The 27,279-nt window shown below is 46.4% G+C and overlaps 1 protein-coding gene across 1 annotated transcript in view; it reads right to left on the bottom strand.

Annotated features, from left to right (window-relative positions):
- Positions 1-18,349, bottom strand: part of COL24A1 (collagen type XXIV alpha 1 chain) — a 382,434-nt gene extending 364,085 nt beyond the window's left edge. The window contains exon 1 of the mRNA XM_075320523.1: positions 18,035-18,349. Coding sequence (XP_075176638.1) covers positions 18,035-18,090 — 56 coding nt within the window. The 5' untranslated portion in view covers positions 18,091-18,349. The remainder of the gene's footprint in view (positions 1-18,034) is intronic.
- Between the last annotated feature and the right edge of the window lie 8,930 nt (positions 18,350-27,279).

Here is a 27,279-nt window from a genome sequence, read left to right on the forward strand (position 1 = left end):
AGCCTTTATTCTGGGTGCATGGACACGCCCCATTGCACTTCCAGCCTCATTTGCATATTGTTTGTAATCTAGATTTCTCATTGGATCTCTACAGAAAATATAATTTTTATTTGAGAAGAACCGCCTACAAAGCCATAGCTCTACTTCTATGTGTAAAACTGTGATGATGGGTTCAGCATAAGAGACTCCAGTGTATTGTTCAGGCCTGTTCCCTTCAAGAGGAGGCTGAAGACAAGCAACATTTGTGGGCTATGTGCACATGGTGCGTTTTCGGGTGCGTTTTTGGTCTTAAAACTGCATGACTTTGCTTCCCCAGTAAAGTCTAAGATTTCATTTTTGCTGTCCGCACAGTGCAGTTTTGTTTTATGAGCGTGACCAGAAAGATGCAACATGTCAATTCTTTCTGCGTTTTTGCCAGCGTTTTTCACCCATGCAATACATTGGGAAAAAAACGCAGCAACAAAAACGTGGCAAAAAAGCGATAAAATGCGCAAAAACGTATGCTTTTTTTGTGTTTTTTTTACCGCGGATGCGTTTTTTAGCAGACAAAAACGCTGCATCGTTTGTGGTCACAAAAAAAAGGCAACGTGCGCACATAGCCTTACATGAAGCTGTGCTTGCAGAGAATTTACAGCCCTGGATCAGTAAGGAAAGATCTCCATCAGCTATAAAGATAAGCAGAGCAGTTTCCTCTACATGTGGACGACCACTTAATAATGTGCACCCATATACAAAAAAAAACCCCAGACCTTTACTGAACTGACAATAAAACTTCCGAAACGTACAGAAGTCGCCGGGGACTATATGACCAAACCCGCCCTCTGGCGCCTCATCTGCCTGCAGGCCGGCAATCTCCGACATGTCGCATGTGAAGTTATTTTGGACTCATTTCTTCTCTATTTCCCAGCACAGAATTATACAGGAGATAATGGCTGGGACTAGGATGGGGGAGGAGTATCTGACAATCACAAAAGATTGTGATAACGCTAAAGACAGAAGTGTCGCGGGCAGAGGAGGGGACGCCGCACTCTCCCACTGCTCGGGTCCGGCTGCCGCTGCGGCTGCTGCGGCCTGCTGCTGCTGCTCGGTGGCTCGAGCGATGGGCCGGATCCCGGGGACTCGAGCGGCGCTCCTCGCCCGTGAGTGAAAGGGGATTGGTTTTTGGGATAGTTTATTGTCCGTGACGCCACCCACGGTTGTGGTGATTTGTTGACACCACCGCTGCTCTGTATGGGGATCCCGGGGACTGATGACAGGGAGCAGCAAAGTTGTTGGTTCTCCCCTCCGTGGGTAGGGGGTTGTTGTCCCGGGGCCCAGTGATGAGGTGCGTGATGCAGGGCTTGGTGGGGTGCAGGGACGCGGGGGCAGCGCTGTGCCTTGCGGCACTGTGGTACTCACTCAGCCTGAGACGATGACACAGTTCTCGGTAAAACACACGGCTGGAAAGACGGTTCCCACGGACGGCTGCAGTTTCTTTTCCCCAGTAGTTGACGGTGACGGTCCCTTTTCCTGCACCTAATGTTTCTGTGTTGGTAGCGATGGGTTCCCACCGGTTACCCACTCCTCGGCTTCAATCTGGGCCGAAGGAGCCCCTCTCTTTGCCCGCAGGCGCTGGCCCTGAGAAACTGGTGCCTTGGCGGTGGCGGTGTCTCTCTACAACGGTTGGACTGTTGCCTTCAATCGGGACTTGGTTGGTGGGAGACCCAGAGGTCCCCTTCACTGACGGATTTGGCAATTCACGGTGACTACTAGCCTTGCCGGGATCCGAAAGGCCCCTGCCAATGGTGCTGACTGCTCTTCGTATACCGCTCCGGTACCGCCGGGCCACCACCCGTCCGCGGTCCTTCCAGCAACCTCCAAGCAGTCTCCCCTGCAGACAGTTACCGCGGTCTGCTGACCTTGCTGTCTCAGTCCGGGGCACACACCCGGACCAACTTCAGGCTTGCTTAACTGTTCCTTTTTCTGTCACTACTCTCACTTAGTCTTCCACTTTAACTCCTCTCTCAAGCTCCTCTACTACTTCACTTCCTTCTCCTTCACTCCCCTGGCTTGAACTGCCTGGTTTCCCCGCCTCCAGGGCTGTGAACTCCTCGGTGGGCGGAGCCAATCGCCTGGCCCACCCCCTGGTGTGGACATCAGCCCCTGGAGGAAGGCAACAAGGATTTTTGGTTATCCTTGGTGTTCCTAACTGGGGTGTAGGGTGTGGTGGTGTTATGACCTGTGACCCCTGGCTTGCCCAGGGCGTCACAGAAGCACCCAAAGTGGACAGATGCAAGAATAAGGGCCGGGCGCTGCTCGATCCAGATTAGGCCACTTTCACATTGCGTTTTTACCTACGTTCAGTGGTCCCGTCATGGCATCTGTCCGAACCCCCCTCCTCAAAACAAGCTTTGGACGCATGCGCCGACGGGGCCATTCACTATAATGGAGCAGATGGAGTCAGCGTGTGCGCTGTCTTGCACCATTTTAGGGCATATATGTTTTCTGCAGGCATACACCCAGACATAGTAAACTACGTTCCACCTGCAGAAAACGTATATGCCCGAAAATGATGCAAGACAGAGCACACGCTGATTTTGTCTGCTCCATTATAGTGAATGGCCCCGTCGACGCATGCGTCCAAAGCACGTTTTGAGGAGGGGGGTTCGGACGGATGTCTCGACGGGGCCAGTGAACGTAGGTAAAAACGCAACCTACAGGATTCCGTTGGCGTCCGCTGTTTTTATAATGGACGCCCATGGTGGCGGATTTCGTTAGAATCCGTCATTTTGACGGATTCCGTTAACGCATCCGTCTTTACACAACTGCGCATGCTCAGATGTGTAAAGTCAAGGAAAAAAAAACTATAACGGATTGCGTTATTTTGTACGATCCGTAGCATCCGTTGTGCCACTATATGCAACGCATCCGTTGCATGCGTCACACAACGCAATGCTACGGATCCTGTCCAACGCAAGTGTGAAACTAGCCTAACGTCCATACCGGTATCCTCGCACTAAACCTGCCCCCCTCTCCCAGCCAGCCGATGCAGCACCAGTCTTCCCGAGTGGCACCCGGGCTCATTCCTGCAGCGTAACACCTTCACCATCAGGGGCTCTAGAGAAGACCGGGCGCAGGTCCGTAGTCAAGCCCCTGTGGGTATTCTCTGTGATATGGCCCAGTCGGTTCACTAACATCTCTGCTCGCCTGGCGAGCCTTTCTTCTGGGTGCATGGACACGCCCCATTGCACTTCCAGCCTCATTTGCATATTGTTTGTAATCTAGATTTCTCATTGGATCTCTACAGACAGTATAATTTTTAGTTGAGAAGGACCGCCTACAAAGCCATAGCTCTACTTCTATGTGTAAAACTGTGATGATGGGTTCAGCATAAGAGACTCCAGTGTATTGTTCAGGCCTCTTCCCTTCAAGAGGAGGCTGAAGACAAGCAACATTTGTAGGCTATGTGCACACGCTGCGTTTTCGGGTGCGTTTTTGGTCTTAAAACTGCATGACTTTGCTTCCGTCCGCACTGTGCAGTTTTGTTTTATGAGAGTGACCAGAAAGATGCAACATGTCAATTCTTTCTGCGTTTTTGCCAGCGTTTTTCACGCATGCAATACATTGTAAAATTATTGAATGTTCTCAGTGAGAATACATCCGATACATAGCAAAAAAACCGCAGCAACAAAAACGCTGCAAAAAAAGCGATAAAATGCGCAAAAACGCATGCTTTTTTTAGGGTTTTTTACCGCTGATGCGTTTTTTAGCGGGCAAAAACGCTGCATCGTTTGTGGTCACAAAAGAAAGGCAACCTGCACACATAGCCTTAGGCTACTTTCACACTTGTGTCGGACGGCTTCCGTTGCTATCCGCAGCCTTGAGGAATTACGGTAACCGTTGCAGGAAACCGTTATATTCCTCATAGACTTCTATTAGCTACGGATAGCAAGGGATGGTCTTGCGTTGCATCCGCTGCACGACGCAGCGTCATTATTTTGACGCTGCGTCTGGCGGAGGGAACGCTGCATGTAACGTTTTTTGAGCAGCACAATCCGTAGGATTTCGCTGCGCATGCTCTCTCTGGCTCCCTGCACTCGTAACCAGGGTAAACATCGGGTTACGAAGCAATGCGCTTTCCCTAGTTACCCGATATTTACCCTGGCTACGGGAGCCCGACACTTTCCCACTCGGCTCCGCCCCCTCCCGCACTTCACTCCACATGTACACACACACTCACACTCACCTGTCCCCAGCCTTGCATTCCTCGCTGCACTGATGTCCTCAGTGCCATGGTGCCGCTCGGCTCCACAAACCCCGCACACCGCCCCCTCACACATTCTCGGCGGCCGAACGGTCAGCTGATCACCCGGCGACCGGCTGCTGTGAGCGATCAGCTGATCACCCGGCGACCGGCTGCTGTGAGCGATCAGCTGATCACCCGGCGACCAACTGCTGTGAGCGATCAGCTGATCACCCGGCGACCAGCTGCTGTGAGCGATCGGCTGATCACCCGACGACCAGCTTCTGGGAGCGATCAGCTGATCACCCGGCGACCGGCTGCTGTGAGCGATCAGCTGATCACCCGGCGACCGGCTGCTGTGAGCGATCAGCTGATCACCCGGCGACCGGCTGCTGTGAGCGATCAGCTGATCACCCGGCGACCGGCTGCTGTGAGCGATCAGCTGATCACCCGGCGACCGGCTGCTGTGAGCGATCAGCTGATCACCCGGCGACCGGCTGCTGTGAGCGATCAGCTGATCACTCGGCGACCAGCTGCTGTGAGCGATCAGCTGATCACCCGGCGACCAGCTGCTGTGAGCGATCAGCTGATCGTTGACAATAGTCTGCCGCCGGTAAAACGCAAGAAGAAGAAAAAAAATAAATAAATAAAGATTCCGTTGTTTTGCAAGATCCGTTGTGCCACTAAATGCAACACATCCGTTGCATGATAGAAAATTCCTATAATTTCTCCACCATAGTTGTTCGAGATACTTTAACTCAAATAATTAGATAAGGACAAAGAGACAGAAATCAGAGTATATTGTATCAAAAAAAATTTTAATAATATTCTTCAAAATATTTTTATAAAAACACTTTTTTATTTCAAATTGCTAAAATCATCACAAGGTCAAGAAAAAACATCACCAGAAAAAACATATAAACACAGCCTCCTGATGAAAAGGTTTCCCTTGAAACGTACGTCGAGCTTTTGAGGGTGTCTCTGACCTTATATTAGGCAAGTATGGCAAATTGATGTCTGTTACACTTATTATTGGCCTCTGTTGTTAAGGGAGTAGTAATTTATTCTATTTGGGAGGAGTGGGCATTTATAAACAGCTTGAGTGGGCAAGCTATTAAATAAACTATAACTCATTGCCCCTTACTAAACCTATGGACATAGGAATATCACTCTTAAAGGAGAAGTTATATTATATAGAGGAGATTCCTCGTTTATTCCGCTCTTGTCTATAGGAGTAAAAACCTTCCTTTTGAACATTGGCTATTTACACTGGAGCTATTATATGTATATTTATTGATATATAGATATAATATTTATATATCTGTATATTTATTATTTATCAATTAATATATGTATTAGTGCTGTACTATGGATGTTGGTGAAGGGACAGGGGTGATATTTTTATGATATAGATTTTTTGATATGAAATGATCCTCTGCTTTTTTCACCAATAATCCTCTGGATCAGAGATCCCCTCTGTTTATGTGTTTATATGTTTTTTCTGGTGATGTTTTTTCTTGACCTTGTGATGATTTTAGCAATTTGAAATAAAAAAGTGTTTTTATAAAAATATTTTGAAGAACATCCGTTGCATGCATCACACAAAGCAATGCAACGGTTGCCGTTCAACGCAAGTGTGAAAGTAGCCTTACATGAAGCTGTGCTTGCAGAGAATTTACAGCCCTGGATCAGTAAGGAAAGATCAGCTATAAAGATAGGATGTGTAAGCCCTATACATGAAGCAGAGTAGTTTCCTCTACATGTGGACGACCACTTAATAATGTATGACCATATACAAAAAACCCCAGAGCTTTACTGAAGTGACAATAAAACTTCCGAAACGTACAGAAGTCGCCGGGGACTATACGACCAAACCCGCCCTCTGGCGCCTCATCTGCCTGCAGGCCGGCAATCTCCGACATGTCGCATTTCAAGTTATTTTGGACTCATTTCTTCTCTATTTCCCATACACAATTACTGCATACAGGAGATAATGGCTGGGACTAGGAGGGGGGGGGATGGGTGCTGAGAGTATCTGACGATCACCAAAGATTATGATAACGCTAAAGACAGAAGCACCCAAAGTGGACAGATGCAAGAATAAGAGCCGGGCACTGCTCGATCCAGATCAGGCCACTTTCACATTGCGTTTTTACCTACGTTCACTGACCCCGTCGAGACATCCGTCTGAACCCCCCTCCTCAAAACGTGCTTTGGACGCATGCGCCGACGGGGCCATTCACTATAATGGAGCAGATGGAGTCAGCGTGTGCGCTGTCTTGCACCATTTTCGGGCATATATGTTTTCTGCAGGCGGACACCCAGACATAGTAAACTACGTTCGGGTGTCCACCTGCAGAAAACGTATACGCCCGAAAATGTGCGGCAGGCGGCCAATAGAAGCAGAGGGACGGAGATGAGCGGGACGTAAACATCCCGCTCACCTCCTTCCTTCCTCATTGCAGCCGGGACGCAGGTAGGAGATGTTCCTCGCTCCTGCGGCTTCATACACAGCGATGTGCGCTGCCTGCTGGAACGAGGAACAACATCGTAACATCGGTCCTTCCGAAATTATGGAAATGTCGGACCCTACACCAATCATACGATAACGACGCTTTTGCGCTCATTAATCGTATGTAAAAGGATTCACATACTCCGATGTCGACAGCAATGCCAGATGTGCGTCACTTTTGATTTGACCCCACCAACATCGCACCTGCGCAACGTGCAAAGTACCCCTAAGGATAGACCATCAATGTAAAAGTAGTGGACAACCCCTTTAAGCTCTACATATAATTCATGAATACACTGGATCCTTCAAACCAAAGAGCTCTCTATTTTGATATTTTACAGTCATCACTGATGGAAATGTGTCACACTATGACCTGCCCTATTGATAAGAGAAAGGTGAATCCCAGTTTATTTATACATTTCCAGGAGGAATAACAGAGGAACAGCAAAGCATAGAGTTCTAGTAAAAGGGCCTTGTCTGGTTTAGCATTTACTAAGTGAGACATCTGACAGTTCTTTAAGGCTATGTTCCCATGATGCGCTTTTGGTGAGGGTTTATTTTCGATGTTGCAGAATTTCGGCACCTATTATGTAAATTAGGTTTTACTGCATTTTTATAACTTTTTTTTTTATCTCCATTTATGTCATGCTTTAAAAAAAGCTACTTTGTTTATGAAACTCGCTGGTATTTGGCTTTTCCAAAACTTTACTGACATTCTTAGGTGCGGATTTCGTGCATTTTTTAGCTGTTTCTGCTGCTGAAACTCACTTAAAATGCAAGTGCATTTTTTTATCTGCGGATTTTCCGCATCTAATGCAAGTTTATGGGGAAAATCTGCACAGAAAACTCAGCGTACCTGCAAGAGAAACTGACATTCTGCAGATTGGAAAAATGCACCAGTTCAGTTTATGAAGCGGAAGGAGATTTCTATAAATCCCATTCACTTTGCCGGAACTGTAAGACGCTGCGTTTTTGACTCAGTGAATGTACGTGGAGTCAAAAACCAAATGCTCAGTGTGGGAACACAGACTAAGATAGCAATGACTGCAGTGCCACTCACAGGTTGCAGGAGGGAACTACACTTCAGCAATTGAAACATTTACCAGTCACTGCATGGTTTTTGATTGGCTATTCTTAATTATTATGATTTAAAAAATACATAGGATTCAATGATCTCCCCATATAAAATACTGAAAAACAAAATATATATACAGAAGATGAATGCAAAGAGAAGCAAATCATTGTTCATAGAGAATTTACTAATTTGGGCGACATTATGACCGTTCAGAACATGTACACAACATACACTGTTGCTTAATATTCACATGATGTGTAGGGATGATCGAATACCTCAAATACTCGGCTTTGCGAATATTTTCTGAATAGGTCGCCGCTATGCGAATATTCGATGCGTAATGTAAAGGCCGCTTTACACGCCGCGATATCGGTACCGATATTGCTAGCGTGGGTTCCCGCCCCCATCGGTTGTGCGACACGGGCAAATCGCTGCCCGTGTCGCACAACATCGCCCAGACCTGTCACACATACTTACCTGCTCTGCGACGTCGCTGTGACCGGCGAACCGCCTCCTTTCTAAGGGGGCGGTTCGTTCAGCGTCACAGCAACGTCACAGCAGCGTCACTGAACCGCCGCCCAATAGAAGCGGAGGGGCGGAGATGAGTGGGACGAACATCCTGCCCACCTACTTCCTTCCGCATTGCGGGCGCGAGGCAGGTAAGGAGAGCTTCCTCGTTCCTGCGGTATCACACGGAGCGATGTGTGCTGCCGCAGAAACGAGGAACTACATCGCTAGCTGCAGCAGCAACGATATTCGAGAATGGACCCCCATGTCACCGATGAGCGATTTTGAATGTTTTTGCGACGATGCAAAATCGCTCATAGGAGTCACACGCAAAGACATCGCTAAAGCGACCGGATGTGCGTCACCAATTCCGTGACCCCAACGAGATCGCTTGAGCGATGTCGCAGCATGTAAAGCCCCCTCAGGTCTATGGGAAACAAGGAATAACAACTATTTGGAACTATTCGGGCTTCCCGTAGCCTTACATTGAGCATCGAATATTCGCATAGCGGTGACCTATTCGTCGGATATTCACAAGGCCGAATATTTGAGGTATTCGATCATGATGTGGGGTCCTGTCTTGATGTGTCTGCTCCTACTCTTCAGTAATGGGGTTAGGGTCATGCCTAAAGTGACACTTACAGCCCCATTCATTATGACGCTTGCAATTTTGCAAAGTTTTGTCTAGTTGTTGGTGTTTTTTGCCTGTCTTTCATTTGCACCTTATTCTTCGTGTAATTTGTGCCTTTTTAAAAGGGAACCTGTCATTAGATTCATGCTGCTAGAATCACAGGTAGCATGAATCAGATCCCGGCTATGTGACCTGGGTATGTTTCTCCGCAAAAAACACTCCGTCCGGTGTTTCAGACAAAATATAGTTAGAAAAGCCGGGCGGTGAGCATAACCAGAGACGAGATCAGGCCAATTAAATCCCCGACTGCTTCTTTCCGCTCAGACAGATTGATGGGTCTCTCTCTTTTTAAAAAGTTGCAAACGTTATGCACAAACGGACACCAGTGCCACTGGAATAATGTTATGTGCATCTAGGGGTTGTTTCCGACAAATTTACAGCAACGTGACTTTGTGCACTAAAAAAATTGCAAAATGGGTTAAAAACAAACAAAAAAAAAAATAATTTTGCAAAAAATTCATAGACCATTTTAAAGAATTAACGAATGCCCCAAGACAAAAAAAAAAGTACTTTGTTTTAGGCCTCCTGCACACGTGCATATAAAACATGTATGTGAAAAAACGGTACCGGTGTCTTCGGTGTTTTCCATCAGTGAGTCGTTCACTTTTCCCGGCTTAGATAAAGAGAGAATGATTTTACAAAGCTTGTCCTATACTTTGCAATGTTAAACACGTACGGCACACGGATGGCACACGGATGGCACACGGATAGCACACGGATGGCACACGGATGGCACACGGATAGCACACGGATGGCACACGGATGCTGTACATGCTTTTTACAGACCCATAGACTTGTATTGGCTTTTGTCATCTGTGCTGCCGGTAAGAAAGAAAAATGGACATGTCTCTATGTGTTTTGCACACAGTTTGTGTAAAAACATGGACATGTGAATAGCACAGTAAGTTATAATGGGTACGTGTTGCCACAAGTACCGGAATCACGGACACGTGAAGGGGGCCTTAGCCTAATGCGGGCTTTACACGAGACGAGCTATCGGTTTTCGTGACGCACATCCGGCATCGTTCACGACGTCGTCCCGTGTGACGCAGTGTCGCTCACAAATCGTAAGTCGTGTACTCGTCGCTAAGTTTTAAAAAATTGTTTATTTAACATGGTGCCGGTTGTTCATCATACCCAGGCAGCGCACATCGCTCCGTGTGACACCCCGGGGACGATGAACTCATCTTACCTGCGTCCCGCCGGCTATGCGGAAGGAAGCAGGTGGGCGGGATGTTTACGTCCCGCTCATCTCCGCCCCTCCGCTTCTATTGGCCGGCGGCTGTGTGACGTCGCTGTGACGCTGAACGTTCCTCCCCCGTCAGGAAGAGGATGTTCGCCACCCACAGCGAGGTCGCTCAGCAGGTAAGTACGCGTGAAGGCGGTTAAACGACTTTGTGCGACACGGGCAGCGATTTGCCCGTGACGCACAAACAACAGGGGCGGGTACAATCGATCATGCAATCGCACGATAGATCGTAACGAGTAAAGCCCGCATAAGATGAATGCGATTGATTGCTCCCTGTTATCAGCCATTACATTATTTGCTCCAGCATCAGAGGTCTGGGTTTGGACTGGACCTCCCCACCTGTTCAGCACCCAAGACAGCTGCCAACTGTGTGCACCACGAAGTCCAGAGCTGTCGTCTAGTCCCAATATTGGTTTCCAAATTCATCTCTTCTCAAGATGAGCTCAAAGTCACTGGGTCTTGTATTGATCAGTAATGTCCAGTATTTATACAGATCCCAAAAACAGGTCTGTTTATCGTAGTGAATGGGAATTACAGAGACGGCCGAACCCCCCACTGATCCATGCAATGCTAATGAGTCTGCACAGGTGTAAGCTGCAGCCAGGTGACCCTAACTATGAGGGTGGTGGGACCTTCATTATCACACCCAGCAACCTCCATCCATCCATCCATCTGTTCCTCCATCCATCTGTTCCTCCATCTATCCATCCATCCATCCATCCATCCATCCATCCATCCATCCATCCTGTCACCTGTAGATTGGAGAAGCTGGGAGATGTGGAATTTACAACGTGATCCACAATATGGACAGGAATTGATGTAACTGGTTGAAGAATATAGGAAATCTGTCACCAGGAGAGACCACAAAAATATGCAAACTACAGCGACTCTTTTGCTAATGGACTAATCTTGCAATGGAATTTGGGTTTTAAATAGGGACCCCAACTGTCACGATAGGTGCGGGGAAGTACAAAGCGAATGGCAAAAGGGAAACTCTGTGTCTAGGGAAGGGGAAGATGGTGACCCCTGACCAAACCTACTGCTGGTCCCTGGGGTCCCTCACCGCGATAGATAGGTTCCGTACGTATTCACTGAGACGGATACCTGACCCTAGGTATCATAAGTGCTGGGCCCTAAATAGGGAATGGATGGGATGAGCTCTTCGTCAACCCCACTAAACACTATAGAAAACACAAGGAGGACACACAGGAGAAAATGCATGAACTACTTAGCCACAGATGAGACAGGTAGAAGTTCAGCAAAGTTTTCAGCAATGATACCACAAAGGAGTACAAGCCACCTGCTTGCAATCAAGGCTTGAATGAACTGAAAAATATCACCAGCACCAATCCAAAGAAGGAATGAGTATTTAAGCACCAAGATAATGCTGATGATCAGCAGCTGGGTGGAAGGCGAGCTCCTGCAGGTTCCAAAAGATGAATCCAGCAGGAAAGCTCCTATACCAATGAATACTGACAGCAGGAGCAATGGAAATTCGGGTAGCATTCTGCGCAGCCAAACGCTGTGACCTTCTATGGCCAGAAACCATATGACACCAACCCTTAAAAGAGGTTATCCCACCAAGATAATCACTTTAAAATGATGCCATCCCAACGATCTTCTGATTGCAGCAGGTTTGGAGCTTCTCTGACTCTCGTTGGTTTATCAAAACTATACAATAAGCAAAAAATCATGGAAATAAGTAAGAATCAAGAACATGTCAGTCCATGTCCACTCTTGGAATAGAAGTGGAATGGGGGAGCTCAAGAGCTCCTTTATGACATCCATGTGCCGTAATAGGCAAAAATCCTTTTAATGATATTTATACTTTTCAAAAACACTTTCACATGTCAGAAGATTTGATCAGTGGGGTCCAGGTGCTGAGACCTCCACTGATCGCTCAAGCAATGGGGCAGAAGTGCTCATCGGAACATTGGTCTTCAAAGGTAGACAGGTTTAGCTGAAGATGGGTCGTAGACTTTCTATTGAACTGATCTTCACCTAGCTTTGCTTTTCCAACCAAAGCAGCACTCGTCTCTTCTGTCCTTTATGGTTGATGTCTTTCCACCTGTACCCCACTAATCAAAACTTCTGACATGTGAAAAGTTTTTTTTAAAGTATAGTTACTCATCAAATGGTCACTCCTTAAAGGGGATCTTCAGATCTTCACTGTCTTCCCATCACCCAACGACTGCAGTTCAAAACATTAACCATGACATACAAAGCCATCCACAACCTGTCTCCCCCCGACATCTGTGACCTAGTCTCCCAGTACCTACCTGCACGCAACCTCAGATCCTCACAAGATCTCCTTCTCTCCTGCCCTCTAATCTCCTCTTCCCACAATCGCGTACAGGATTTCTCCCGTGCCTCCCCCATACTCTGGAACGCTCTACCTCAACACATCAGACTCTCCACTACCGTGGAAAGCTTCAAGAGGAACCTCAAGACCCATCTCTTCTGACAAGCCTACAACCTACAATAGCCCCCAGTCCAGTAGACCACTGCGCAACCAGCTCTGTCCTCACCTATTGTACCATCACCCATGCCCTGTAGACTGTGAGCCCTCGCGGGCAGGGTCCTCTCTCCTCCTGTAGACTGTGAGCCCTCGCGGGCAGGGTCCTCTCTCCTCCTGTAGACTGTGAGCCCTCGCGGGCAGGGTCCTTTCTCCTCCTGTAGACTGTGAGCCCTCGCGGGCAGGGTCCTCTCTCCTCCTGTAGACTGTGAGCCCTCGCGGGCAGGGTCCTCTCTCCTCCTGTAGACTGTGAGCCCTCGCGGGCAGGGTGCTCTCTCCTCCTGTAGACTGTGAGCCCTCGTGGGCAGGGTCCTCTCTCCTCCTGTAGACTGTGAACCCTCGCGGGCAGGGTCCTCTCTCCTCTTGTAGACTGTGAGCCCTCGTGGGCAGGGTCCTCTCTCCTCCTGTAGACTGTGAGCCCTCGCGGGCAGGGTCCTCTCTCCTCCTATACCAGTCTGTCTTGTACTGTTAATGATTGTTGTATGTATACCCTCTTTCGCTTGTAAAGCGCCATGGAATAAATGGCGCTATAATAATAATAAATAATAATAATAATAAAATAGTGGCTTTTGTTTCACTGCCACCAGGATTGGGGATACCAGAGCTGGTACCTCCATCGTGTGTTGGCATTTATACTACATTATAATATGGAAATACCCCGTTAATTCCATAGATTCCAAATTTAAGAGCACCGAATTCCCCCCCCAAAAAACAACAAAGGCCAGGGTAAAGTCTTGAAGATCCCCACTTTTAATTGCCTGCCATGTGAAAGGGTTATTTACAGCTTTGTATCAGTGCCTGCTTCACCGCACATGCCAAGGAGCATCCGGAGAGAAGCACAACCAGGAATCTGGAATGTGTTTCATCTGAAAGACGCTGCTAGAGGTGACTTTAAGGAACAGAAAATAGAAAAAGACAAGAAATATCCAGATTATTATCTTTTTATCACCTTTAACATGGCGCACGATCTTACTATTATGGGATTATCATTGTACTTTTCCAAGTCCAGACAACGTCCCCTTCTGCAACTCCAAGTATAAATTATTATTTATTGACACCCTGTAATTTATGTTCCACTGCCAGATTTCCAAGTTGACATGAGGAATTTATCATTTCCACCCACATTGTATTCTGGATTCTGGCAGCTAAATAGGAAAGGGTTCTTTACAGTTAGAGCAGTCAGACTGTGGAATGCCGACCACAAGAGGTAGTGATGGCAGATATTGTAACAGCTTTTAAAAAAAAGGGCTGGATGATATCCTCAGTACACAACATTGTCGGTTGAAGGTTGAACTAGATGGACCTAGGTCTTTTTTCAACCTATGTAATCACTACCACTACCCAAAGGACCATTTCCACTAGTAACACTCAATTGGGGAACTCCTGGCATGCATGTTTACTGATTTCGACCCATTTTATATTGCCAAGGAGCGCCCTATATCCACTGTTGTGCCGTATGCTTGGTTCCACCAAATCACCGGAGGGGGTGTCCAATATTGCAGCTGTATACGGACCCTTAGGGTAAGGTTCCACTTGCATATGACTCGTGCGAGTCTCGCATCGGTATCACCGGCACAGCCAAACATTCTCCGACAGGAGTGGGTTGGCTGCATGTATTTTTATGCAGCTGAGATGCTTCTGTCCGTAGAGTGCATGGTCGTGCGGGGTGATACCGATGCAAGACTCGCACTTATACGCGGTTGCATCGGTATCACCGGCACAGCCGCACACTCTCCGACAGGAGCAGGTCGGCTGCATGTACTTTTATGCAGCTGAGATGTTTCTGTCCGTAGAGTGCGTGGTCGTGCGGGGTGATACCGATGCGAGACCCGCACTTATATGCGGTTGCATCGGTTGCGTCAACGATGAGTCTTGAGACACTGACAAATGTTGACTTTTTCAAGCAGAAGTTGATTCTTTTTTTGGGAAGTTTTTGGAGAGGTTTAGGTTTCCTGAAAAGGTTTTGAAAGAGTTTTAGTACTAAAATGTTCTTTGGGGGCAGCCTTTTGATGGCACAGTGTCACGTTTGGAGCAGATTCCATCAGGATCTGGTTCAAAGACGTGACATGAACATTTCTTATTTTCTACCAGGTGTTTTTTTAAAAAAAACTTTTCAGAGAAAAAATAGAAGTTTAGAAAACCCCTCCTATGAACAGCAAAGTGGATTTCTCATGGAAATGCATAAGAAGAGTTTTCCAAGAGTTTTTGAAGCAGATCTACTCTAAAAAAAAAAAAAAAACACTATTCAGAAAACTCAGTGTGATCATAACCTATCAGACCAACACTTATGGTTATTGATGAGCGAACCTGCATATGTTTAGGTTTGGAGGGTCCGTCCAGACTTAAAAAAAAGTCCAGTTCAGACCCGGACTTGAACCCGATCATTTGCTCGGACACGGAACCCCATATAAGTCTGAACAGCCTGTAAGTTATGGTATGTCCGCACAATGTCTTTTAAGGCAGATTCCACCTGAAATCCACCTGAAAAAGATCAGCAAACGCTATGCAGGAAATGAACATAATGCGCAGCAATGTCAAAACAACATTGCAGTGCCTATGCTCCGTCTTATGTCACTTATTTTAAATATTTCAGGGTTCGAAAACAGTAAAGCCATTAAAAGAACTAAGCATGTTAATTCGTTGGGAAGCTGAAGCCAGTCAACACAATACTGTAAAATATAGGAAAAAAAGGCATTGGTAGTTAAACCACTTCAGAAATTAGACCACCATTATTTTTGCTTTGCTTGGAAAACCTATGTGGCTCAGTTAGAAGAAAGATATAGTGTGCACACATCCTTATAGATGGCTGAAAGCCAAACCATCGCTAGGTCATAAACGCCAAAATTCTGCAAAAAACTATATTTTGGGATGCAATTTTGTTCAGTTTTGTTTTTTCTCCCAAAGAAATTGGAGAAACCCCAAAAAGGGCAATAAAATCCTACTAAAATGGCATGTTGCACACCAGCGCACTTTGGGATTTTTTTATAATCCATGTAACATTTGGTTGCAGCAGTAAAAACCTCTCAAATGCAAAGTGCGATAACAGAGAGTTTGATAGAAGAGGGTTTCTATACCGCACCAAGGATCACAAGTCAGGATGTCAGATTAATGAGGCTTTATTATATCATAGGTCTACGCGTTTCAGGAGCGCTGCCCCCTTCCTCAGGACCATAAAATAGACCACATCAAATTGGTGAGATTTGTTGAGATTTGATGTGGTCTATTTTATGGTCCTGAGGAAGGGGGCAGCGCTCCTGAAACGCGTAGACCTATGATATAATAAAGCCTCATTAATCTGACATCCTGACTTGTGATCCTTGGCGCGGTATAGAAACCCTCTTCTATCCAACTCTCTGTTATCAGCCACTGGGTTGCCGCTGCCTGGATCCGATCTCTACATGCGATTACAGTAGTTGTGACTTTCACAACTGCAGTTGGTGAGTATATTTGCTCCCCCCTCCGTTGCCCTGTGCCTATAAGTGTAAGACCCTATTGCGCTTATTTTCCACAGTGTCTTTTTTCGTTAAATGCAAAGTGCGAACAGGTCCTTATTTATACCAACGCGAAAATCTCTCAAACATCCAAAAAATCTCTCCGCTGTTTATCAATAGGCCGTCAGTATCCCCCGTGCATGTGGAGAGTCTGTAATGTGACTCCTGGTTATACATTTAGGATCTGAGAAGCCCTCAGTGACTGCAGCCCGAGTTCCTCTCACAACAAGTTCATACAAATATGTGAAGGATGGCGTCTCCCAAACTGCTAACATATGGGGGATATCGGCTCGCAGCCCGCTAGACCTCCAGCTAGTGTCATTCCTGTCACAAATAGACCGGCTAAGAATGGCTGTCAGTGACATCCACTGGAAATATCTTTTACACGGAGCTCTGTTCCGGGTTATGGATTCCATTTTTGGCCCCAGAATGGTTTCATACCCCTCTATTTTCATACATACTTTCCACTCAAGTGCAGCCCTCAGGGGACAAGGGGGATGTATTTACTCTGTCATGTAGCTGACGGTTCCTTACAGTGTGTGCACAGGCTGCTATACAAACAGATTCATCTCCTGTCATCTATTTAAGATATTTGTCCTATTTAAGAAGCTGGTGCAAAGTTACAAGTCGCCGCACGTGATGTATTTATTCCACCGCCTTCACGACACGAGCCATCTGAATGGACAACCGTAGTTCATTGAACCCGGTGACGTCCACCCTATGCATAGTCCTACCCAGGCGATGGATCGTCACAGGTCAAAGCAATTCATAGAGTGAAACAACGCTTACGATTCATTGCGGCTGCGCTTCGAGTCCCAGCCGGCACAACCTGATCCAGTAGGAGGGTACGCGACAAAATTGCAGGCTGGCGTAGCTCCAGGGGAAGCACCAGACATAGCAAACATGACTAATATACTAAAAAACCCAAAACACGAGTTGGAGATGAGTACCAATGGTCTTCGAGAGGGGTGATCTTCTCAAAGACGATGGATAATATGGCGAGGCTGAAAATGAGTCTAGATAGGGGGTGGTCTTCTCAAAGAGGTTTTTTGGGAAAGTTCGCTTGGGAGTGATCTTTCTATACAGCTCTGCGGAATATGTTGGTGCTATACATGTAACATCATAGTAATAATAAAGCAAATAATGAGCAAGCTCTTCGTAAAAGAGATGACAGTAGTGATCTGGCCACAAAGGCTTGCAATTCATTTGCAGAGTCGAACAAGACATTTATGATTGTAAACAAGCCACTGGGGGGCTTTCAGTTTAATAAAAGGGATACAATTAGAGTTGAGCGAGTACTAACTATTCATACTCGCCATACTCATAACGAGTACTGTCTAATACTCGCGTATTCATTCCGAATAGCGTCTGCAATGCATGTCAATGGGGAAAAACTTGCAAAGTAACGAGTAACCCGAATGTTGCACTATTCGAGCGAGTAGCGCATAGTGCGAAAATCGGGTTACTTGTTACATTGCGAGTTTTCCCCATTGACTTGCATTGCACACGCTATTCGAAAGGAATACGCAAGTATTAGACAGTACTCGTTATGAGTATAGCGAGAACGAATAGTTAGGTACTCGATCAACTCTAGATACAATGTTCTCTATGCACACTGATACCCGTAGGCTTGCAATCTATTTAGTAGCCAATGACGGTGGTAGTGTAGAGGGGTGTGCAATCTGTTTACTATAAAGGGTTCCTTCTATGACCCAGCACTGCCTGGCATCACAATGACTAGTAATACCCATGCCCTCCCACTGGTGACTTACGTTTTTGCTATGGGAGAGATGTATCCACTCCTTGTCCTTTGAGCTCCTAAATGCATTTGTCTGCATTTGTCCACACAGCTGAGATCTAGTCGAAATCAGAAGCCAAGTGGGAGATTCAGGTGGTTGCAGGCACATCCACACCTTGGCATGGCTTGCAAGATCCAGGGACTGGCACCCATCAGTGGCACATTGCACCTGGTCCTGCGGCTTGTGCTCCAAGCTAGGGACAAGTTGCAGAGCTCTTTGGGCCAGCAGAACAACTGCAGCTCCTTCTGTGTTCAGTGCAGATTGTCTGTGACTGCGGGAGAATCCTGCCTGGTGGTGTTAGATTTCAGTGATTCCTGATGACATCAGCAGCTGCTGTATAGTATATGGGACTGTGAGAGTATATGTGTGTGTCACTAGTGGGAGCTCCTCCTATTCTTCACATACTGTAATCTTTTTTTATTTTTTTTTCCCCTCTTTTTGGACCACTCATTTGCCAGCATTACAACCAGATAAACTCAGGACAGGAAGTAGCTCGGTGCAATATGAGCCAAGATGCAGAATCCAGGAGGAGAACACAACTTCTGTCCTGCAACATTGAATCTATACCGGCGTCCACCAGTGGTCTTCCACCTGGAGGGGCACAACCATAACTCCCAGCAAGCCCTGACAGCCTGCAGCTGCGAGTGAGACTGGGGTTACACGGCGACATCTGTCACGCAACAGTCGTTCTCAGTAGAGATCAGTGAACCTCAACTGTATAGTTCGGGGTTCGTACTGAACAGCGAGTGTCTGGGTCTCGGACTCGAAGATGGACTTAAAAAAAGTCTGTGTCCGACTTTGAGTGCTGTTCGTATGCTAACAAATGTTGTTGAATGGCTGCAGCAGAGAGGAGAGGAGCGAAGAGAAGAAGAGAGTAGAGAGACCGAACATTTTACAGCACAGAAGTTCAGGTCTCCATGCGGTCAAGGTCCGGGGTCAAATCCGGGTACCGAACCAAACTTTTAACTAAATTACGTCCAAACCCAGCGAGCCCAAACTTCCAAGGGTCCGCTTATCTCTAGTTCTCAGAAAAGTCACGCAACCTAAAACATGTGCAACATGTCGTGCAATTATTTTAAAACTACAACTTACCTGGAGAAAACATCCCAACTACATGCAACTTGCATTAAAGTCTATGGTAAGTTAGTCGTGTGCAATTTGTAACCAGTGACAGAGTATTCGACAGATTTGGGAACATTTGCAACATTGTATCGTGGGTCGCAATGAGACACCAAAGGAAATAATTAGATGAGATGTCTCAATGCAAGATTACTATCTCAATGTCATAGCCCTACCGGAGGGCCACAGGTTGGAGACCTCTTCTAATAGGATGTAATGTCCTCCTCAATTGGTTGCCGCCACACAAGCTTGACACTATCTGAACCAAATAAGTTTATTTCATCAGACCACAGGACATGGTTCAGTAATCTATGTCCTTAGTCTTCTTGTCTTCAGCAAACTGTTTGTGGGCTTTCTTGTGCATCGTCTTTCAAAGAGCCTTCCTTCTCGGACGACAGCCTTGCAGATCAATACGATGCAGTGTGCGGTGTATGGTCAGAGCACTGGCAGGTGGAACCACACCCCTGTAACCTCTGGCAACACTCATACGCTTATTTTGAAAAGACGTCCTTTGAATATGACACTGACCACATGCACTCAACTTCTTTGGTCGCCCATGGCGAGGCCTGTTCTGATCGGATCCTGTCTTGTTATACCACTGTATGGTCTTGGCCACCGTGCTGCAGCTCAGTTTCAGGGTGTTGACAATCTTCTTATAGCCTTGGCCATCTTTATTTGGAGCAACTTTTTTTCAGCTCCTCAGAGAATTCTTTGCCATGTGGAGCCATGTTGAACTTCCAGTGACCAGTATGAGCGAGTGTGTGAGCGATAACACCAAATGTAACACCCCTGCTCCCCATTCACACCAGAAACCTTGTAACACTAATGAATCACATGACACCAGGGAGGGAAAGTGATTAATTGGGCACAATTTGGCCATTTTCACTTAGGGGTGTACACACTTAATGGCTGTGTGTTGAGTTATTTAGAGGGCATCAAATTTACACTGTTATACAAGCTGCGCACTGACACTGTACATTGTATCACAGGGTCAGATCTTTAGTGCTGTCCCATGAAAAGATATATTAAAATATTTACAAAAATGTGAGGGGTGTACTCACTTTTGTGATATACTGTATATTGTTCTTGCACAGGGGCCTTTTCTGTCTGTGTCCGCCCCTGACATACATGTAGGGCTATGTTCCCACAGGTTGGATTTGTTATAGATTTGATAGCTGGTTCTGTTCCTAACTCTGCATACAATTTATTTCCGCCATAGTCATCGGAAAATCTTGAACATGGAAAAACTTATTTGGGCAGGGTAAGTGTCGGCCAAGTGAACATTTATCTCCTTATCTTTGGAAGAACTCCATAAAAATATAGAAAAAACTCCATGACGTGCAGATTTTCTTAACGAGGCTTCCAAAGAGTGTGGTGGTGTCCATAGCATCCAATCAGGGCACAGCTTTCATTTTACCTCAGCAGTATAAAGGCCGCTTTACACGCTACGACATCGCTAGCAATTGCTAGCGATGTCGAGCGCGAAAGCACCCTCCCTCATCGTACATGCGATATCGTGTGATCGCTGCCGTAGCGAACATTATCGCTACGGCAGCGTCACACGCACTTACCTGTTCTGCGACGTCGCTGTGGCCGGCGAATCGCCTCCTTTCTAAGGGGGCGGTTCGTTCAGCGTCACAGAGACATCACAGCAACGTCACCGAACCGCCGCCCAATAGAAGCGGAGGGGCGGAGATGAGCGGGACATAACATCCCGCCCACCTCCTTCTTTCCTCATTGCCGGTGGCCGCAGGTAAGGTGAGGTTCCTCGCTCCTGCGGTGTCACACGGAGCGATGTGTGCTGCCGCAGGAGCGACGAACTACTTCGTACACCGAGCAGCAGCGGTATTCGAGAATAGGGGGGCATGTCACTGATGAGCGATTTTGACCGTTTTTGCGACGATTCAAAATCGCTCATAGGTGTCACACGCAAAGACATCGCTAAAGCAACCGGATGTGCATCACAAATTCCGTGACCCCAACGAGATCGCTTGAGCGATGTCGCAGCGTGTAAAGCGGCCTTAAGAGCTAAAAGCTGCACTGTGATTGGTTGCTATGGGGAGCAAAAGCAGATTTTCTTTTAGACTGTGTTTCATAAGAGTGTGGTGGTGTTCATAGCAACCAATCAGAGAACTGCTTTCATTTTACCTCAAAAGTATAAGAACTGAAAGCTGCACTGTGATTGGTTGCTATGGGGAGCAAATGCAGATTTTGTTTTAGGCAGAATTCAAAAGAGTGTGGTAGTGTCCACATCATCCAATCAAAGCACAGCTTTCATTTTATCTTAACAGCAGACAAACTAATAGCTGTGCTGTGATTGGTTGCTATGGGAAGCAAAGGCAGATTTTCTTTTAGACAGCGTTCATAAGAGTGTGGTGGTGTTCATAGCATCCAATCAGAGGACAACTTTCATTTTACCTCAGCAGTATAATAACTGAAAACTGCACTGTGATTGGTTGCGATGGGGAGCAAAGGCAGATTTATAAGAGTGTGGTGGTGTCCATAGCAACCAATCAGGGCACAGCTTTCATTTTACCTCAGAAGTATAAAAACTGAAACCTGCTTGTTGCTATGGGGAGCAAAGGCAGATTTCTCTTTCGTCAGAGTTCATAAGAGCGTGGTGCTGAGCTGACCACAATACCTTTTTAGTATTTAGTGGTTGTGGTGGATTAAACTTCTGATTCTAACAACGTGATCCAAAGGACTACAAGGGGGTGTCGTAAGTGACCCGACAACTTTTGCTTAATTTGCGGTTGTTTTGTAGTGAAGAAACAACGAAGGAACCTTACGGACTTCACTAGAAAAGTGTATTGTGCGCACTTTGGTGTGAAACTGGGTGATCGGGACAAATGATGGACTCCAGGTGTAGTGTGTTCTGGTAGTGTAGAAGATCTACGATAGAGATCTAAAGGGAAGAACAAGAGTTTTCGTTTTGGCGTGCCTATGATCTGGAGGGAACCACAAAATCATAGTGATTACAGCTACTTTTGTACGTGCAACATGAAGGGATTCAACCTTAAAAATAAGAAGGAAATTAGATACCCGGACCGCCGGCATTTTTGTGGGTCTGGATATTTGGAAACTCATGAAAGATGACGTGTTCAAAACAAAAAATGAAAGTTGTCGAAAAAAAGGCTTGGGATTCTTTTAAAGAAGTTGTGAAGAAATTTCTAGGTAACAACAAAGATCCAAAATGTTAGTCAATTGTGGAAAATATGCTGAAACGTTTCAAAGCCTTGGGTTTTCTGATGAATTTGAAGTTACATTTTTTACGTTCCCATTTGGACGATTTCCCGAAAAACCTTGGGGCTGTTAGCGAAGAGGAAGGATAAAGATTTCATCAGGATATCAAGGAAATGGAACAACAATACCAAGGTTCCACAATGAGATTTTTACAGGCATCGCCAACTGTCATGGCAGCATCAAGATCTGTGGAAACTACAGATTCCTGCACTCTATAAAAACAAAAAAAACAAAAAAACTTCCTGCACTCTGACTGCTAACTTCTCTGAGGTCTGTGATCAGTGCAGGGAGACCCAGGCATTGAACCACACACTTAGGCAGGCTAACAAGAGTTAATCCATGCTGGGCTGCTTGTTAGTTTCTTTGATCACATGTTGGGGAGAGTCTGTCACGTTTGCTCGCCTCCTATATATGCTGGCTGGACACTTCCTTTAATGCCAGCTATAGCTTCTCTATACTGGTCTGGTGAGATGTTGTGATTCTGACTTACTGGTGTTTAGTGTGCATTATTGCTTTGAGTGGTTGTAGTGTTAACTCTTGTTGTCTTTTTGTTGCTACCTTACTACTCTTGCTTTTTTCCTTAGTTTCTTATTGTTTATTACAGTAAGTTTGCAGTATGTCTGAGTTTTGTTTTTTCCCCTGAATGTGTTAATCTGTGTTTCCATCTCACTCTTGCCCTTTTCTTCCCTGGGAGGTACCGGATTAGATCTGGTCAGGAGAACAATAAGGCATGGAACTCCAGCATCTACACCTTCAGGGGTAATCCGGAGGTCAGGTATAGCCTAGGGTCCTCTGTCCCTTGCTATTCTGTAGTCACAGGATGACACAAGATAGATGGAAAATGAACATGATGGGGAACAACTGTTGGATGCTTCACAGCGAAGATCCGCAGTCGTCTATAAAAGAAAAGGGATCATGAGAAACTTTGAAGAGGAAAGGAAAAGGCGCAAGAATTAATTTCCTATAAACTTGCAAAATTAATGTTCAATAAATGTATAAAATGTGTAGATTTTTGGCTACAACAAAGATTTTTCTTGTTCGCTTGTACGTAAATTTCACGCTTGTGACAAACGTTTTTGGAAGTCAGGACATAAGAAGATACAAGAATCAGTTATTGGATTTGGAAAAAATTTTTCATAAACCCAAATTTTGCATACCTGTGTAATCATTTCATCTTTTCTTAGCATGCCAGGAATGGCTACCGCTGAGTCGGAGCTTTGTTGCACAGAGAAACATTTGGCATGATGCAGTTTCTCAACAAGACCCTCACATTAGTCCCCTGTGATATTTAATGACCACGGCCTGTTTACCTACTCAAATTAGGTCAATGTCTTTGTCACGTGTAGTCTTGTCTCCAATAACACAGTCATAAAAGTGGACAGGTCATGGCCTGCCACCAGCACCTCCACCCCTCATCAATAGGAAAGATCTGACCATGAACATGCCAGACGAAACTCATCAGAGAGGTCATTTAAAGGAAATTATAAACCTTCACATTGGGTTTGCATTAAGTAGTAAATCGTCCAATTGTGCCATGGACGTGTTATTATAGACAATGAGGTCGAAATTAATCACCTTTAGGGCCAAAACTGGCCACTTCTGCTGTAAGTAGTCCAATGGTCAGCATAATCAGACAGTCCCTATTCCTTTGCACTTCTCTAATACGCAAGGAATCAGCAATGAGTCAAAGACCATTTCAAATAACGGATCATTCTCCATTATTTAGCTCACGCACGGGCAACGGAGAGTGCAGGTTACAACAGGGTTGGAAAGGGTAGGAAGGCCTTAATGATAGGGAGCAGAGAAGGGTCACCTCCTGACACTAACCTGTGTCTGATCCCTGAGCTCTCCTAACGTCCATATACGAGTCCTTCCTCTCTTTGTCATCACGTGCCTAGTCCCTAACAGTCCTTCCACTCACCCTGAAATAATAAGGCACAAGGTCAGGAAGACAGACAGAAGGACATAGACAAAAAGGATATACACCAACTATTGCAGCATATGGACATCACAACCGCTGGGTGGTCACACACAGACACATATAGAATAAACATTCCCGGCAGAGGATTACAAAATCATGTTTTATTTAGCAAAGTTAGTCATCTCGTGCCATTATTCTCGTAAAATCTTGACTATGTTGACTTCAGAGTGAAGGTAAGGAAGGACTTATCAGTAAAAGGCCAATTATGTTGGTCCATGATATTTTCCCATGAAATTTTAAAGGGGTTTTCCTGAAGTTGTCCTCTATCCATGAGCTAGAAAATAATGTGCTGATCAATGGGGTTCTGACTGCTTGGACTACCGGTGATCACCGCTTCATTCGTTTTCACTGAGATTGCTGGAACTATCCAAGCGCCATACTTTGCTCGTCCTATAGACAATGAATGTAGCTGGAGCCGAGCATGGCTCTGAACTCACCCTGACTAGTGAAGGTTAGTCAGATGCTAGTCTCTCCACTGCAATAAAACAATACGAGGTAAAACAAACAGGTGGGGAAAGACAACAAAATACACTCCACAACTTCTCCAGCAGGAACTTCTCAGCTGCAACAGAATCAACACCTTAGCTTCTCCAGAGACTGTCTCCTTCAAAGTGGACAGCATAGGTCTTAGCTATAGCTGGCATAGGGAGAACTGAGGAGTGGATATTTATAGCACAAGGGAGTGGCTGCAGCTAGGTCACAACTACCTGTTAGGTCACTGCAGGATAGAAATAAATCTTAACCCCTTCAATACCTTATGGAATTAAATACGCTCCAACTCAAGTTAAACAACGAGCGGACACTAAAGTGGATCTGTGATTAATAATACACTGTGACCTTCTGATCGCAGATCCTACCTGAGATCACATCAGGCTGTGACACACTCATGACAAGTATAGTGCCACTAAATTCTCCATTAGAACCAATGTTTCTAGTAGAAGACCCCCATAATACGCACCATCTGCTTTCACACACAAGAGGTACAATATGTGCCTTTAGCAGTCTATGGCTGCCATAGTACAGATCCGCACTATAAGTTCCTGGACAGATAAAGATTGAATTTCACAACATTTCTGCAATAGTTCCTTTTAGAAAAATCAGATTCTTAATAACCTTTTTCACAGGTTTAATTGTGCTGATGCTTTTCTTAAAAAAAAGAAAAAGAAAAAAAGGGGGGGGGGATTGTACCTGGAAGAAAGATGGATTTGATATATATATATGATCCAGGGTGAAGACGTCAATTCCTGCTGCTTTGAAACATTTCATAACTGTGGATTTCCTCTGTAAAGATTATTCCCATATGCAACTTTTTGGTAGAAAGTGGGGGCATTGGCCTGTAGTTACAGAACGGACAAGAGTCAGGTATGTCCATTGGGTCCATTGATGGTTGAGTGTCATTCTTGGCTGGTTTCCTTGAATTTTGTGTAAGGAGTCGGGCTGCCTAATTTACTAGGATTCCTTCAGAAAACACAGTATCAATAAAGAAACCCACCGGATCCTGAATGTTGTTATTATTATTATTTATTATTATTATTATTATTTATTATTCTAGCGCCATTAATTCCATGGCGCTTTACAATTGAAAAAGGGTATACATAAAAACTAGTACAACAATCATTAACAGTACAAAATAGACTGGTACAGGAGGAAAGAGGACCCTGCCCGCGAGGGCTCACATTCTACAGGAGAAGAGAGGATCCTGCCCGTGAGGGCTCACAGTCTACAGGAGGAGAGAGGATCCTGCCCGTGAGGGCTCACAGTCTACAGGAGGAGAGAGGACCCTACCCGCGAGGACTCACAGTCTACAGGAGGAGAGAGGACCCTGCCCGCGAGGGCTCACAGTCTACAGGAGGAGAGAGGACCCTGCCCATGAAGGCTCACAGTCTACAGGAGGAGAGAGGACCCTGCCCACGAGGGCTCACAGTCTACAGGAGGAGAGAGGACCCTACCCGCGAGGACTCACAGTCTACAGGAGGAGAGAGGATCCTGCCTGTGAGGGCTCACAGTCTACAGGAGGAGAGAGGACCCTACCCGCGAGGACTCACAGTCTACAGGAGGAGAGAGGACCCTGCCCGCGAGGGCTCACAGTCTACAGGAGGAGAGAGGGCCCTGCCCGCGAGGGCTCACAGTCTACAGGAGGAGAGAGGACCCTGCCCACGAGGGCTCAAAAACTACAGGAGGAGAGAGGACCCTGCCCATGAGGGCTCACAATCTAAAGGAGGAGAGAAGACCCTGCCCGTGAGGGCTCACAGTCTACAGGAGGAGAGAGGACCCTGCCCACGAGGTCTCACAGTCTACAGGAGGAGAGAGGACCCTGCCCACGAGGACTCACAGTCTACAGGAAGAGAGAGGACCCTGCCCACGAGGGCTCACAGTCTACAGGAGGAGAGAGGATCCTGCCCGTGAGGGCTCACAGTCTACAGGAGGAGAGAGGATCCTGCCCGTGAGGGCTCACAGTCTACAGGAGGACAGAGGACCCTACCCGCGAAGACTCACAGTCTACAGGAGGAGAGAGGACCCTGCCCGCGAGGGCTCACAGTCTACAGGAGGAGAGAGGACCCTGCCCATGAGGGCTCACAGTCTACAGGAGGAGAGAGGACCCTGCCCACGAGGGCTCACAGTCTACAGGAGGAGAGAGGACCCTACCCGCGAGGACTCACAGTCTACAGGAGGAGAGAGGATCCTGCCTGTGAGGGCTCACAGTCTACAGGAGGAGAGAGGACCCTACCCGCGAGGACTCACAGTCTACAGGAGGAGAGAGGATCCTGCCCACGAGGGCTCACAGTCTACAGGAGGAGAGAGGGCCCTGCCCGCGAGGGCTCACAGTCTACAGGAGGAGAGAGGACCCTGCCCACGAGGGCTCAAAAACTACAGG

Source organism: Anomaloglossus baeobatrachus, chromosome 8, assembly GCF_048569485.1.
Source record: "Anomaloglossus baeobatrachus isolate aAnoBae1 chromosome 8, aAnoBae1.hap1, whole genome shotgun sequence".
Lineage (NCBI taxonomy): Eukaryota > Metazoa > Chordata > Amphibia > Anura > Aromobatidae > Anomaloglossus > Anomaloglossus baeobatrachus.